Source organism: Limulus polyphemus, unplaced genomic scaffold, assembly GCF_000517525.1.
Source record: "Limulus polyphemus unplaced genomic scaffold, Limulus_polyphemus-2.1.2 Scaffold2411, whole genome shotgun sequence".
NCBI classification, from domain to species: Eukaryota; Metazoa; Arthropoda; class Merostomata; order Xiphosura; family Limulidae; genus Limulus; species Limulus polyphemus.
In genome coordinates, this window is record NW_013668021.1 from 139,634 (window position 1) to 157,509 (window position 17,876).

The 17,876-nt window shown below is 30.4% G+C and overlaps 1 protein-coding gene and 1 non-coding gene across 2 annotated transcripts in view; one reads left to right on the forward strand and one right to left on the reverse strand.

Annotated features, from left to right (window-relative positions):
• Positions 1-3,514: 3,514 nt before the first annotated feature.
• Positions 3,515-3,588, reverse strand: Trnai-aau. Its single transcript has one exon. It is a non-coding gene; the product is annotated as a tRNA-Ile (tRNA).
• Positions 3,589-5,465: 1,877 nt separating this feature from the next.
• LOC106466888 (spermatogenesis-associated serine-rich protein 2-like) overlaps positions 5,466-17,876 on the forward strand; it is a 13,747-nt gene continuing 1,336 nt past the window's right edge. The window contains exons 1-5 of the mRNA XM_022394957.1: positions 5,466-5,577; positions 10,222-10,304; positions 12,287-12,395; positions 13,991-14,049; positions 15,348-15,525. Of these exons, the coding sequence (XP_022250665.1) occupies positions 5,562-5,577; positions 10,222-10,304; positions 12,287-12,395; positions 13,991-14,049; positions 15,348-15,525 (445 nt within the window). The 5' untranslated portion in view covers positions 5,466-5,561. The remainder of the gene's footprint in view (positions 5,578-10,221; positions 10,305-12,286; positions 12,396-13,990; positions 14,050-15,347; positions 15,526-17,876) is intronic.

A 17,876-nucleotide genomic window follows, 5' to 3' on the forward strand; every position in this document is an offset into this window, starting at 1 on the left:
TTGTTCTTGGTTTAATTTTGGTTTATAGAACTATCCTAATAAATTGACCTGTAAAATAAATACTGTGTTGTTCTTGGTTTAATTTTGGTTTATAGAAGTAACCTAATAAATTCACCTGTAAAATAAATACTGTGTTGTTCTTGGTTTAATTTTGTTTTATAGAACTATCCTAATAAATTGACCTGTAAAATAAATGCTGTGTTGTTCTTGGTTTAATTTTGGTTTAAAGAAGTAACCTAATAAATTCACCTGTAAAATAAATGCTATCTTTTTATTTCTTGTATGTGATGCATAACTACCGTTAATTAAAGTTCTTCCTCAAAAAACATTGACAAAAATAAGACACAATATACAGGATCCTCCACATCAGCGGTGTATTTATAATATGACTTATGTATATATAATATAGGTCAGTCATGATATAGACTTAATATATTTAAAATATGGGTCAATCATGACATAGAATTAATGTATTTATAGTATGGGTCAATCATGACATAGAATTAATGTATTTATAGTATGGGTCAGTCATGACATAGAATTAATGTATTTATAGTATAGGTCATTCAAGATATTGACTTCAGAGACAACAACTACTAAAACACCAAAAATGAGGTTATTCTTAGTTGTCGAGCATTAAGTTTGTTTTTGTTTGTTTGTTTTTGAATTTCGCGCAAAGCTACACGAGGGCTATCTGCTAATTTAGCAGGTAAGACTAGAGGGAAGGCAGCTAGTCATCATCACCCACCGCCAACTCTTGGGCTACTCTTTTATCAACGTCACATTATAACGCCCCCACGGCTGTAAGGGCGAGCATGTTTGATGTGACGGGGATTCGAATCCGCAACCCTCAGATTGCGAGTCGAGTGCCCTAACCACCTGGCCATGCCGGGCCCCTAGCATTAAGTCCAAAATTTTCGTATTGTTTCTACTCCCCACATTCCACCTCTCACTATTATTATTTCTGGAGCCGCCCCTATTTATTAATTAGGTGGTTAGGGTGGTTACAGCCGTGGGGGCGTTATAATATGACGGTCAATCCCACTATTCGTTGATAAAAGAGTAGCCCAAGAGTTGGCGGTGGATGGTGATGACTAGCTGCCTTCCCTCTAGTCTTACCTGCTAAATTAGAGACGGATAGCGCAGATATCCCTCATGTAGTTTTGCACGAAATTCCTTAACAAACAAACAAACTTGTTTTTTTCGTTTGTGTATTTCCATGTCTTAACAACTCTTTTCTGTCTTCCGTGTTATTCGAATACTAAATAAAGACCATAAAAGTTCATTAGTTTGAAATTGTGATTAGTTAACTTTAACAAAAAAGTTCGATTTCCATTTGAAATTAAATATGAAGAAAAAATTTAAAGCCAGTATAAGCATTAAGTTGTATTGACAGCAACATTCTGACACTTCATTCTATCAAATGAAATGCATCATCCTGAACGATTAATGAAAATAAACATTAATATCTTTAATAGACGCAGTTAAATAGGAAATGTTATATAGTATGTAATATAGAAGGATTTAGTTTCTAGTTTAGAATTCCCGCAGGCGGTGATTTCAGTTTTTATTCTAATAATACGTTCTACCACTGGGAAATATTAGTATACTAGAAAAACGTCTTTCATTTTTATCGCCATCTAATGTGCGACATTGTTACTACTTTATTTTGTTATCATCGATATTTTAGGAAATTAATGTCAGTTAAGTTGATTTAAAATATGTCTATAATTTTTGTTACGTAAATATATATAATTAATTAATGTCATGACACCCAAGAAATACGTATATTTAACTGATACGATTCTCCCGTTTTGTATTATTTAAATCTAAAGGTATAGTTTATAAATAGTAGGGTGTTTGAAAGTTTCTTGTGCTGAGGACAATCTTTATTTGATAAAGTGGTGAAAAAAAAAAGGTAAGTGAACACTATATGTACACGTTGTTTCAGAATAAAAGGATGATGTTCGAGATTAATAAAAAGGCTGGTTAAGCACGAAGCTACACAACGTGCTATCTGTGCTCTGCCCACCACCAGTATCGAAACCAGGTTTCTAGCGTTGTAAGTCCGCAGACATACCGCTGTGCCACTGGGAGGCCAATAATAAAAAGGTAGTTAATAAAAACTTGAGACATTAATCACTGAATGTTATTTCTTTGAATATTAGTTTACATCAAAAATATTCAGATATCACGACCAAAATATTTTACAACAATGATTTCTCAAACTATTAATGAACTATACGTTGTTAATATCGCTCTAGCACCCATTTTACCGTCATATAAAAAAAGAGTTTAGATTTACTACTTAGTGCGACATCTTGACTTTAGCGTCATCTATCGCCATTTATTGCAAGGTGGAGAATTCAGCTCCTGTACAGTTGGATTAGGTCCCCCAGTGGCACAGCGGTACGTCTGCGGACTTACAACGCTAAAAAGCGGGTAATCTTTTTTGGCTTAACTATCGTACCTTCACGTTTGAATGAATTTACTTGACCAGGTACCTGTTCAAATATCCGTTCTGCTTTCGTGTATTGCACACCCACATATAAATTAATCTGTCTGATAGGTCATTTAGTTTGTCCTTTTAAACATTTGGAATACTTACGCAATATCTATACAAATATAATAGTACTGTCTGTTGTATGCTGTATGTTCATGTAACTACTTCGCAAGATGGGTCTTCACCAAATTTGGTATGGAGATTCATTAGGGCCATGGGAAGATAGATACAAATTTTCAGTTTTGCGGTTATTATGGGCGTTTTTTACCACTACCTCACCTCCTTTGGATGGGTCTTCACCAAATTTGGCACGAAGGTTTGGTGGGTCCATACAGAGATACATGCAAATTTGTGGTTTCACATTTTGTGTTTTGCAGTTTTTACAATTACATATGAGGAAAGCAATTTTTCATGTACTAAGATAACCTTTCGTTAATCATGAATTTACATAACTTCCGTCCAGGGGACTGGTACTCCAACTACTATAAAATAATCTTTATCTTGCAGCCCGAGTTTTCACCTATCTTATCTATAAGTACAATATCTCTGGCAAAAAAAAATTCCACGTCTTATGGTCTTTCTCTAGTGTATTTCTATCTTTTGTTTGTAGTCTTCAAGAATACATGAAGTGTAAAGATTTTGAATCAGTTTGCGATGTTATTAACTGAGCTGACACGTAGCTGTGTGGTGATATTCCTTTATTTAGAACATATTCTAATACACTGTTTATAATTGTTTATTAGATTCTGGTGTGTTTTTGTACAGTTTTGCTTTCGTATTGACAATGTTTTAACATTATTGTTTTGTGATAAACAGATTTTTTTGTTCAGTCATTAAATATTTCTTATTTTAAGATATTGACAAAATGTAGTAACCTTCTCTAATTTCACCAACCGACAGCGTATCTTATAAATTTTAGTTTCATTTTGACGATGATTTTCAGTATGGTATGCGTTTGTAATTTTACTGTAACAGAATTTTTTTTAATGAAACCCAAAAAACAATAACCACTGGCCCGTATGGGGATCGAACCCACGACTTTCGCGTTATTAGCACGACGCTCTAACCAACTGAGCTAACGGGCCCATGTACTTTAATGTTTTTTTGTCTTTTTATTTGTCACTTTATATATTTTTTATTATTATTTAAGTCCAATTTTTAATCTCCACAACGGTATTATATTTGGTGGTAATCTCGTCATAACGCGCTGCCAGTGTTTCTGGGTTAATTAAGAAGTTTCCTTTCAAGTATATGGAACTCTTGGCATTTTCAATATCACGATTACCTCTATCCTGTCGTTGTTGTCATTTCAGTTTAGATGAAATATATTTTGGGTTTTAACATTCAGAATTATTTTGCAGTTAGACCTAATTGATGTTGCAATAATTAAGCACAACTAACTGACCAATATCCCCGGTAGCTCAGCGTAAATCAGTGGGCTTATAAGGCTAAACATCGAGTTTCGACAATCGCGGTGGGCAGAGCACAGATAGCTCATTGTGTAGCTTTATGTTTTGCAACAAACAAATACTTACAAATTCAATTCCTTCACAAAATTTCTAAGTATTCAAATATGTGAATTTTCTCACCCATAAGAGTTTGCTTATAATTAAGCACAAAGCTACACAATGGGCTATCTGTGCTCTGCCCACCACGGGTATCGAAACCCGGATTCTAGCGTTGTAAGTCCGCAGACATACTGAATGTTATTTCTTTGAATATTAGTTTACATCACGGGGGGGGGGGGCATAAGAGAAATCGAGCTTAAAATTTCGCCTTATTAGTACGACCAGGTTAAGAATCCAGTATTGTATGAAATGTATATCCTGAGAAGTGTTAGATACACGAATCAGTAATAACAACAAAGTTCGTCCAGGAATTTATGAGTGTTTCCCTTTAGTGCGGAAATAATGCGTCTGAACATAAGGTAAAAGAATGAATAAAATATAGTTCTGAAACATCGTTTAGCTGGCTTGCATTTTGTTCAACATAAAATGAAATTGTCTATTTAAAACTGAAACCTGTAAAAAATCTAAATAACTCCTATTATATCTAATTCTTTACATACTGTTTTCCCCATATCCACGCCACTCATAAATTGTCTAACAACTTTTGCTTTACGCCATTTAATTGTCTGTAATTTTGAATAACAACCTCCGAGATTTTAGTATTTTGAATGTTTTCACCAGCTTTATTCAATCTTTATCAGTACCTATGAGAGCCACTTGTGAGCAATCTTTACAATTAATGTAACAATTTATTTTTATTAAACAAATTAAAACAAAATATTAATGTCACTGAACTTAGTAGCTAGACGGCTAGTTTTGAAATCCCTGTAATTATATAAACCTAAAAATTTTAGAATGATTTTCTGTACAACTCGAAGCAGACTGGGCCTTTATATGTCATTTGAGGTCTGATAAGAACACAGCTTTAGAGGATAAATTTTGATTTACATAGAATTATCTGTCAATTATTCAATATTTACTTTAAAAGTACAAAAGGGTAAATTAGATCGACGGTAATATAATAAGTGTTCTGTCCACGTAAACACGATAATAGTTCCTAAATTCGTGATGCTTTGGAAGGTTCATGCAGTAAAATGCTTCTTAAATAGCTTTAAACTTTCAGTGACGAGGAACCCACTTTGAGACTAATAATGGCTGGAGACGTCTTGAATGTGTAATAAAGAAAAACCTGATGATGACAAAACCTTGTCGGAACGTTGTACATTTGATGTTATGTTAAAACTTATATTAAAGTTTTTCTTCATTACTCATTCAATCCGTCTCCAACCATTATTAGCTTTAAACTTTGTTATATTTTTTTATCGTAAATAGACGGAACAAAATGAATTTTCTTATTTTGATACTAGGTGGCTACCATGTAGGCTTTTAACGTTGGGTAGAGCAAGCGATATATATATATTTTTTTTTTTATAGCGTTTCTCCATCAGCTCGACCTGTGAACAAGAACGTAGGATTGACATTAAGTGTTCAAACCTGTAAATTGTAATTGCAAACTTTCATATTCGATAACTTATTACTTTATTACCGTAATGGCCGGAAAGAAAGGTTTGTTTATTCGGGTGACTTACAACGTTTTTACTATTATTTTTAATTAAATTTAATTCATAAGCATCATATCCATACTAATTAAATTTAAATAAATACTGTCAATATCATAAAGTAACTATGATTCAGTTCGTTAAACTTAATGTTAAATCCTGGTCCTAGCCCTAAGTTTCTAAATTTAAGTTAGTGTTGACGTGGAATTATTCTGTACTGTGGACTGCAGTTATTTATGATAAGTTAATATTTTACATCGTTACTGTTAGCATTAATAAATACAACTAAGAAAATTTCATGTTTTTTTTTTAAATTTTGGTGATAAAAGTACAGTACATGACTTTAAAACCAAAACCACTGATTACTGATTAGATAAGCCATTTCTAAACCAAAACCTAGACTTTTGGCAGTATTTTTCTCTGTCTGAAGATATGGTATGATGAAATCACTGGCATTGACATGCCATTTAGAGACCAACGCTTAGATTTTGGCAGAATTTATTTTAATTAGTTATTAAGTTAGTTAGACTTAGAGATGTTAACTTGTGCAGTTGTGGAATAGTTTACCTAATATTGATATGTGTGCTGAATTATTTATGTTGCATTAGCATATGAAAGTGAATGATTTCATTCAAATTGGTTGACAAGAGGTTTTTTTATAGTTCTGAGAATTACCGGTGTCCTATGAAAGTTGGATGACTTTGTATTTGATTTTTGTGTTGTGATTAATAACTGAACATTTGGTTATCACATTCACTTAAGCTTCTTTATTTTTTACTGGCAATTAACTTAAATGGCTAGAAATATATTTTTCTGTATTTGTATCTAAGCCTTTTAGCCTTGTATATTGCAAAATGCTTTTATATTGTAACTGATAGCTAAATATTTTAGTTACACAAACAAAAATAGGAATTATACATGTCTGTAAACAAAGTTATTTTATTTCCAAGGGATAACAAGGGGGCACTTGACCCTTCTAGACTATCCCATTTTAATTTTATTTACAAGAAATGAGGTAATTTGGCCCATTTAAGATTACCTAATTTTCTACCAAACTTTAAACAAATAAACTCTTTTTCTTATATCTAACCCTGATCTTCAAAATAATCATCCAATTTTAATTTTTTCGTTGTAGCTTCTACCACATCTGAAGGCAAACTATTCCTCATGTTGACTACTTGGTAAAAAAAAAATTACCACTGCTTTAATTAAAGCCATGTTTGAGTATTCCATACCTCAAATGTGTGTTCTATATTCTTACTGTCAACATATTTTTTTAAAATATCATCTGTGTTCATGGATTGCAAACATCTAACAGTGTTAAAATCATCAGTTATTCCTTTTCTGAGCTTTTCTGTTCTCCAACAAAAACATATCAAGAGCTTTCAACTCATCTCTTGTGTAATAACCCTCTCATATCCGAAGTTAGTCTGGCAGCTTTTCTTTGAAGTCTCTCCAACAACCCAAGAATCTTTCTTAAATGAGGGGATCAAAACTGAACACTACTCCAAATGAGGTCTAATGAGCCCATTATGGAATGAACCAATGACTTCCTTTGATTTACACTTAACATTTTTATTTATATAGCCTAAAATCCTGTTTTCCATATTACCAGCTAACATAAATTGCCTAGAAAGTTTTAAATACTATATTAGGTATATGCTCAACTATTTTTTATGTACTTCAACAGAATTTCCTCAGCAAGTCTACACATGCATTTCCAGTAACTATGCATCATAATACTTAATACTAGTAGTATAAGAAAAAGCAAGGTGACGGGAAGCCATTCATTTAGTTCACTGAGGTCACTCCTTCACAAACCAAAATATTAAAACTAAATGTATGTTGCTTAACACAGTCAAAAACTGTGAGATACACATAGAACTTCACTAACCTTCTAAAAGATGCGCAAATTATTTATGCTTAATATGTGTATCTATAATCAGACATTTTATCTTGTTAACTAATCCATATAAGCTTTATAGTTAGAGAATCACTATGTTAGCATGTATTATGTACAAATGGTTTCAGATATTTTAGTAAGTAGTGTGACCTGTTTTTTCAAATTATATCATTTTTTTTACATGTGCATTTTATCCACTCTCTTTGATTGTCATGCAGATTTTAAATGCTGGGCTGGCTGTGGACATTTTATGAACACAAAATTCATTAGAACTGTAAGGTCATCCACCATTTTTCTTTTATAAAATCCAAGATTTCTTGGTTAATTGCAGAGAGGTTTAATTTCTACCTTTAAACATAATGTTGGACTTTTCTCTGTTTCTTACACTTCTTTAAAGCACCCTTTACCATGCTCACTGAATGATAAGCAAAAAAAATCTTTCACTTTAAGTGCTGGATTCAGACAAGACACCCAATTAAGAACAGGTGCACTGATTAGTAATATAGCATCTTTTTGAATTGTATTTTCTCCAAGTTTTATTGAGTACAATATTTGTGCCAGCTTTGGTAATTGTTAAAAGGATGGGTACAAGAATAAGGAAAATTTTGTCAATTTGAAGTATTTTGAGAAATGCCTGTATATACTCTTGTGCATTATTATTTTGGAGTTTGAATACTAGAAATGAACAACCTTATAATACCAAATTTGTTATTTTACATTAATTGGACACTCAATATTTTACTTTACAGCTTCTTCAGGAGAGTTCATTAAAATACAAACTGTAAATGATGGCACCCAATTTCATAGGCCCACCACCCTGTTATAAAAATAACTGTCTTAGCTTAAGATGATTCCTACCCTGCCAAAATTTATATTTGTGTTCGCTATTAAGTATGAAAAAATAAAGTTAATGCATCAATACTATCAATTCCCTAACCAATTTCAAACTTCTCAATTAGATGTCCTCTAACTCTTCCTTTATTTTTAAGAAAATTTCACAGATCTTAAACTGTCCTTGCTTGACAACCTTTCCATTCCAGGTATCATCCTAGCACCCCTCCTATTAACCCTCTGTAACAAGTCAGTGTCCTTCCTGAGGTAAGGAGCCCAAGACTGAGCATGGTACTCTAAAATCTAAATGAATTTATAAGAGTTTAAAATGAGAATCAATGGTTTCCTAAAAAAGTAAAGAGTGGCTTTAAATTTTTACTTTTCCCAAGGGTGAGTGTGCAAGGACTGCCTTGATGGACCAAATTGTCCTTTGCTGTCTATTAGTTATGTTAATTTATGATAAGTTCTTTTGGATTTATTGAATTTACACATTTTTATTTGCATTTCAGTACATAAGGTAAGTTATATAGGTCTATTCATACAGTTATGTTAATTTAATGTGGTTTCTTTTAAATAGCTTACTTCATGTTTTCTTTCAGGTAAAGTTTACTTCATTGGTGCAAGATAATAAATTTCTTTTTTGTATTTTCATCATGAGCCTTGATAAATAAAGTTTGATCAAGGTGTATTGTAATTGTATAATTAACACGAGTACAACAGACACTTTTGAGCTGTACCATTGATGCCATGCCTATATTTAATTTTTGAATTTGATAGGCTAATCCTAACTTTAAGCTAACTGCAATTTTAGCCCTAACAGAAGTAGAGCCGGGTAATTAAGTCAATTAATCAATATAATCAATTACATTAAACAATGATTATGTCAATTAGTGTTCACATAAAATAATTGATTAATCAAAATTACAATTAAATCATTTAACGTCAAGAAAATAATAAACTAATCAGTTAGTGTTTCCAATTATTACCGTTTTTGATTATTTTTCCAACTATCCAGTAATCAAAATATTCCTATAGTGATTTGCCATAATTCTGTGAAACATTGCCATTATGATTGTTAAGTTCAAACTACATGCAGGGTTATCTATGCTCAGCCCATCACAGGTATTGAAACCTGATTGTTCACAGTACAATTTTTTTTTTCATCATTGACTGTTGTAGTGTTTAGGAAATCTTGAAAAACATAAATTGCAGTTATTAGTATATTAATGTATTTATAAACACTATCTGAAGCATTATATTCTAATTGTTGGGACTGTAATTGTACAGTTTGTCTTCTCTATATGGTACTTAACATCATAGAATATTTAATAGAAGCTGAAGGATGCAATGGTATTTAATAGAGACTTATTTCGAATTATTTTTGTATTAAAACCACTTTTGAGACAGTAAACATGCAAAATGGTACTTGACAGAGTCATGTTCTATTAGAGGTGAAGGAACAGCACAATTATTTTTAAAGAAAAACTATTAAATGTGGCACATTGTTGTGGACTCCTATAACATGCCTGTCATTTTGTTTGCAGAACATATTTTAATATATAAAAGCATCTGTGTTTTATTTATTGTTCTAATAAGAAGAAATTTGTCATAATCAGCTGCAGATACTACAAAGCATTTATAAAATCCTTTCAAAATGTTTATTCAGTATTCCTAAATGTAGTGATAAATTTTCAACTATCATAAAGTATGAAAATTCAACCTTTATGCTTTTCATAAATTTGAAAAATATGTTGGTCATATTGTTTTGCACATTTTCATATAATGTGCAATTTTACAAATGTAACACTACATGCATACACACACACACTGAAAAAAAAAAATTGTTTAACTATACAAAAGTAAGTTAGAATGCTAAACTTTTCCAGTTGTACAATATGAAGTATTTTTTGTTTACAGAAAGTGTGCTGTATGATTCTCGTACCAATAGAGCTTTAGCTTCTGACCAACAGCATCATGACAAAGAGAAGTTGAAAGAAATGGTAAGTGAAGTTCTAGAGCCTCAGTTTATATGGAAGTATTGTAAAACTATTAAATTTCTTATTTATAACAATAGAGAAAAAATCCTTAGGTGAATTACAATCACAGTCAAATCAGATTTTTATTACTGCTATCTTGTTGACAGTTGAATAGTAAACACACTTCATTGTATGCTAACACACACACACAAATATATATATATATATGTATGTATGTATACAAAAAAAACAAATTCAAAGATGAAAAATATTTATATTAAAATTATTGTGCGAATTCATAGATGCATTATTGCTTTGCATCTTAACCTTGAGTTGACTGTTCAGTAGGGTGGTTCATGCATATATGGTAAAAAACGAAACGGTATAAATGAGAACTCCTGATGCATCTTTTCATTTCTTATATGGAGACAGACCTCAGACTGAATTTTGAACTAAATACATAAATATTTAAGAGTGGTGCAAGTTTGAAGAAATTTGACACAAGTTTACTTCTCCAGTTAATTTTCTTAATTGCCCTTTGTTTATCAATTAGCAAATGATACTGTTGCATGATCTCCTAAGTTTGTTATATTATTATGTATGGTGTTTTATAATTAAATATGATGAGATCATGTACCATTTGGTATTTAGATTTAAGAGGCAGCGATCCAGCATCATGCCAGATGACATCACAATGACTGTGTAGAGAGAAGTATTGTTCTAATTCAAACATTTAACTTTTTTATCATTAAGGACAAATATCAAAAGCAATATCTTCTCTGCACAGTCAAACTTCGCCAAAAGACATTTCCAACCCCCATAAAGAAACATTATAAATTATATGATAAATTGTTATATTATTATTATAGTTATATGCTATTCAGATATGCAGGATACTATTAAAATTTTCATTCAGTTTGCTAGTGATTTTTGTAGCTTTGTATTTGTTACTGAATAAAAAACCATAATAATATTTTGTTTGTCCTTCCCTATGGTGTATAATGATACTGAAGTGTTCAAGTTGCATTACCTCTAAAATATGCATGAATCATTCCGGTTTTTTATTTCCAACATCATTAGTGGTAGTGGAATATAGGCAAATATGCAAAATAATTTTTCATTTTTATATTTTTTGATTAATTGTCAAGTGATTAAAAAGTACCAAGTGCTATCTCAGATCATAGTATATGTACAAACAGAGCTGGATGATTAACGTGATTAAATGGTATAACTTATTACATATGAGCATCAATTAGTATCATTTGAAATAATTGATTAATCAAAATTATAATTAAATCAGTTAATGTCATGAAAATAGTAGATTAAACAAAACAAGTGTTTCCAGTTATTATTGTTTTCAATTATTCCAGTTGGCCAAGACTTGTGTGAGAATAATTGATTAATTGAATATAATCAAATGAGCTCAATGATTAGCAAATTCCACTAATCGCCCAGCTCTATGAACAAATATCTGCAATAACAATTTTATTATAAGCAATAATTAAAAACATCTTTGCCATGCCCAGCCTAGAATGTTCGATGGGTAGGTAGATTTTTAAATTTCTTCAATAAGGTGAAGACAAGATTAATGCTAAGACTCCACAGCTATGATGGTGTCATTTTCTAATAAGTTACAGTGAAAGATTTAGGACTGACTATGAAAATTTTATGCTGGAAAAAAGAAACCCAAGAACCCATATGTTTTTAAAAGGTATACCTTCAATCATCATGCACGACTTTGAAATGATTAGGGAAAAATAAATTGTGAAAGTCAGTGATCTTCAATGAAATTATGTCCATTGCTATCATTTTATTTTTTTCATTGTGAACAAGTACAATGTACTTGAATACCTTGCATACAACATGTACGGGATGTGTTATGGTAGAATAACCTTGAGGCATCATCTAACCTAGTTGACTGATTATATATTCATTAAATAAACATAAACATCTTTTCATAGTGTTGGTTTGAACCAGTAATCAATTATAGATGCATTGCTTTCCAGATATCCCGAGTGAAGGAAGTTGTATCATCCAGAAGTAATGATGATATTGTACTAGTGCTCCAGTATTATGATTATGATGTGACACAAACCATTAATGCCTTTATGGAAGGTAATGTTTTGCAATCAAACATAATACTTGAATTTTTTTCTTCTTTTTTTATGTGCATTGGTATATGGTTTTTCAAAAATGGCATTAGTAGTACACTGAAATAACACTAGTAAGTGCAACAAGAAGAAAAAATAATTTTTTTAAGTACTTGTACCAGCTTTTAGTCAACCTAAAAATCCATTAGCCTAAATATTTCATTCTTTAAGGTGATTCCAAAGGTAACAAAACTTAAACCCTTTTAGTGTTCTTCAATAGACAAAGCAAAATAAAATGTTAATATACCAATATACTCATTTTATTACAAATCCATATTAGTCTATGTAAGAATAAACTGTAATGAGATGTTACAGTTTTATTGTGATATTTCTTGATACATGTTCCAGGTTCTCTCTATTTCCTAAAAAAGTTTAACAATTTAGCAGTTGCTAAAAATTTTATATGTAGATGTTGAAATAAAGTAATTTATCCTTTATTTTAAGTTTTTCAAAGATTTTGTGCATTGTTATGTTTATTCCAAAAATAGGACAAAGATATAAAAGCTTGTAGACCTGAGATGTTAGTTCACATGAGGCCAAAATTATTAATACAGCTTTGAGTAAACGATACTTCAGTAGAATCTCTGTAAACATTTAACCAAAATAAGACTTATGGCATACTGATAAATGAATATTTAAATTTTTTTTCCCCATAATCTGAAAACGAAATTATATATATTTTTTTTTATTGCAGTTTCAGCTTTCATTACTTATTAATGTTTTTGTATTATCAGTGTATCTTGAAGTTTGGGTATTCATGATTGATCAGTAATATTGCATATCTGACTTTGCTTCTTCACATAGTAGCTGATTAGGCATGTTGCACACAACATATAAGTATACACTAAAGTCAATCACTGCTGTGCAAGCCAAGCATATGTTAGTCTTAGATGAAAATGGCTAACAGTTACATTTTTTTTACATCTAAGTTCAAAGTACTTAGTAGTTAAAAACAGCTCTAAAAACAAATATTTCAGAAAAAATTTACATTACTTTTAGTTATATATGGTGATCTTTGAGAGTGGGCCTTAAATTTTATATGTCCATGTGGTGTATTAAATTAGTGAGAAAATATGTGACATGCTTAAATGTTTATCTTTAAAAAGTTGAACAAATTTGGCAGAAAATTTTGGTTTAATGTTCAGCTGACTAATGCATATATCTAACTGAGGATTTTCACTTTATTGGTTGTTATCAGTTAGTGTACATATGTTAACGTAGTATATTAAACTGCAAATGCAGTGCTACGTTAGCATTTGTTCTCCTTTTAGGATGCAAAAAAAATTATTTCATCCCTATAGCTTTTTCAATGAATAAACTATGCACTTACACAATGTGAGTTGAAATTTGTATTCAATAAGCTATTTGAATAAATCATAGCTTCTTTAATTCAGAATAGAAGATGTACATTTACTATTGTTAGAAAATAAAAAATGATATTACTAACCTAAATAAAGAAAAAATTTAATTTAATAATATGAGGCTTGTAATTTTGTTTTTCTTCAAAAACTGAGTTACAAATATTCATTGTTTTGAAATTAATTTTTTTTTAATGTCTAGATGGTGCCTCTGAAGCTTTGAAAGAGTGGATTTGCAAAGGAAATGTTAATAAATTTAAGGTATCAAGTTTTTGCCTCCATCAGTCTCTGTACACTTAATTTATTGTAACTATATCTTCATGTTTTCTCCCATGTATCTATGTACGTTTAAAGACAAATTGTATTTCAAGAAGTAAATATCTACAATAACTCATTTTCTATACAATCACTAATAATACTTGTATTCAGCCAAACTGGGGAAGAATTATGTCCAACCAATATCTTTGAACTATTCTCTACTCATCTATAAGCTTTTAGGGGGGGTCAGTGAGTTACATTCAAAATTTAATTGACCTACTTTCTTACCATGGTGTATAAATAAACTTGGCATACAAACATAGCTAATAATCCAAATTTTAAAATTATATAAGTTTTAAGTTCTTAATTTTCTAAGGCATTATTAAAACAATCTTCAATTTTCCCTAGTGTTAGAATTGTAACACTTGCCCTTATTTCTTGTTTTCATGTGTATTCTTTATTTATTATCATAAAAGTAACTAAAATGTAAAAATTAGAAGCTTTTTGGGTTAGGATTAGGTAAAATCTAGAATAATAATAATAATAACAAATTTTCATGAGTTACACTCATGAGCTCCACATTTGCCAGTTCATTTACAAATATTGATAAGGTGAATATTACTTTTGACATGGTTCAAAAGGCAATAAAACAATAAAATTCAAGTATAAGTAGGTGTAGATTGTTACATGCTTAAAGCTGTTTTAGATAAACAAATGTAGTTTCTTGTTACAATTTAAAGCCATTCTAGAAAGAAAAAAGGTGATTTAGATTTATTTCAATTTGGGGGGCGGGGTTGTTAAGATGTCAGTCAAATTAACCAACTTCATATGTAGAGTTAGGTTAGAGAAAATATCAGATAGAATATAAAGTTTTACTGAAAAATGTTTTATAATTATTTAGGAGGTTTTAGAGATTACACAAATGAAATTTGAAAATTTTCAGATGAGTAAAAGTATTTTTAATCTTATCTTGAAAATCACTTTGCACTCAGACTTGTAATCAAAACTACTCTGTATATTCTCTGACAAATTCTCATTTAGCAAATCTAATTTTTTGTGTATGAAATTTATTATTTCTGCTGAAAGTCTGTCAAATTTTGTGAAGATACACTTAATATATTAAAAGTTGTAACGTTGAAACTGCAATTAGAACAACATGGTTATGAACTTGGTTTAATATTAATTTTACTCACCTTCTCTCTCTCTAGATATATATATATATATATATGTATGTGTGTGTGTGTGTGTTATGAAAAAGCTTACCAGGATTAGAAATATATTTCAGTTAATATTTTTTACAGCCAAATAATAAAAATAAGAAGAAAAAGAAAAAGAGGGCAAAGAAAGATCTTGGAGCCCAAAGTCAGCTATCAACATCTCAAGGCATTGATATTAGCTCTGAATCAGATGTTAAGGATAGAGATCTTGTTTGTGAAATTGATGTAAATAACAGACTAGAAAATGGAGATACAGATGAAGGTTTGTTTTCTATTTTGAAACTTGTGTATATGACTTAATGTCATTTGCCAGAGCTTTTAAACTTATTGAATTGCCTGCTAGACTTTTTTACCAGGTATGTTTCTTATTATCAGTGTGGTCTGATTTTATAACATTTAGTTCTTGGATAAATTATGGTGTAATGCATGAATTATTTCAAACATACACATGGCCGAGAACTTTTAATAACCAAAGTAGTAACTTTGAGATGTATATACATTTCCATTCAACAATGAAGGTGGTGTATTTTCAGTAGCTCTCTCTTATATAATACTATAATATAGAATGAAATTTTTTATTTACAATACAGAAACATGCATTGTCAGTGGAGATAATAAAACAATTTTTTTTTGTTTCTACCAATTGAAGAAAATATTTGGTATGTGTTAATGCTTTGTCTTGTTTAGAATAAAATTGGTGCCTTGGCCATACTAGTGATATTTCATTCATGTTTTAAGTTTTCTTTTTTTTTATTGGCATAATAGGTACTGTTATTAAATATAGCATACAATTGTGTTTTATTTTATAACAGTTTCTTTTTCTGGGTTAAAGCTCATTTGGCATTAATTCAAAAAATCTAACACATTAAAAGATCTTTCCAAACTTAGGATCATATTTAATATTGTTACATTAATGTGAAACAGGTGAAAATTTAAAAGAATTATTATGTAGCTTTGGGACAATTAGCTTTTGGACCACACTAAGTATGGGAGTCACTAAATTCTTAGTTGTTAAGGTATAAGTCAGTTCTTTGATCAAAACTCATCTTAGTTTTCACAGTTTTCAAAGTTGAGAGTTAATAGCATAAGCACTATTATACCTTAAATAAAACTTCATAGCTTAACATATGTTATTGTAAGTGAATATATGTGCTTTTGGTTTTTGGAGAAGTTTATGAACAGATTACAAATTGTAAACATTAAATCTAAGTGTCTTCATCGATGCTGCAACAGCCTTGTTAATCCAAACACATTTGTTATAAAATAATACATCTGAATTATTGAAACGTATGAATATTCAAATCAGTCATGTTGAATACAGTGTACATTATTAATAGCATGCCTCATCAATCAATAAATATTAGGGTTCAACCTAGTAAGAGTGAGTATGCAAGTGATAAACAAAAAGTAACTTTATGTAAAATAAACATATCAGTTTATGATTCTGTATGTTGTCAATATTTGCATAATCAAAGCGACATTATTATGTTCAAACCAATTAATTAATTACTTACAGAATACGTTATGCATTATCATAAACAAATGGATAAACTGATTTGTTGTGTATGTTCTGATAAAGTATCAATAATTTGAGAATGACATGACCAATCATATTAAAACTTTGCGAGATGACACTTAAGCAGATTGATTCTTAGCATGCAGTCTGTCTCACCTTTATTAAACAGCACATGAATGATGTTTTGCAATTTCACATTTAGTACAATGATACATTAAAAACATAGATCAAGTGGTCAGGGAATAACATATTTTGGTTAAGGAAAGGTCTAGAAAAAGTCTGGAATTCCATTCTGCCCAAGGTGTGGAAACCATGTGTGTTCTTGTACACACTTTAGTTTGAGGTATTTGTTAATTGATTAGCAACTTAGTTATCATTTTATAATTATAAAACAAAGTAATTGTATTGATCTACTGTACAAAATACAATTAAAAACTTTTAATCCATTGCTTTCTATAGATGCGAAGATCAGGCACTTTTAATACTGTTCCGTAGCATTCATAGAAACATTGGAAATTAATATAAAAAAAATAGCTTTTGTAGGATTTATGAACATTTTTTAATTTTATTTATATCACTAGTACCTGTTCAGGCAAGATCAGTAATACCATTGTTACCAACTTTGTGGACATGAATTAAATTTTGTTACAATTTTCCATGCTTAAACTTTATCAGCAACATTATTCCAACTTCTTAAAATAATGTTTTTGTACATGAACTGTAAATATAAAGGCATTTGCTTTACCATATCATTTATAAAGTACACCAAATCCTGTAAATGTTAAAAACTGAGGAAAATGTGTATGTATACATATGGTAAATATAAATTATAAAATAGAACAAAAAGTATTTTGTTAGTCTAAAAAAATATGAAATTTTGAGCAGACTAGACACACCCTATCTCATTGAAATATTGGTTCAAAAGAAAAAATGGTGCCAGGCCCATTAAAATGGCTGAGAAAGCCACTAGGGGGACATTCTGAGCTTCCTATTGGTTATTCATATCATATATAGAAGCAAGTGTATATAAGGGAGCGTTTCCAAAAATGGAAAGAGGTGGGCGTCGTGCCACTGTTTGATTTATTACATGAGCAATA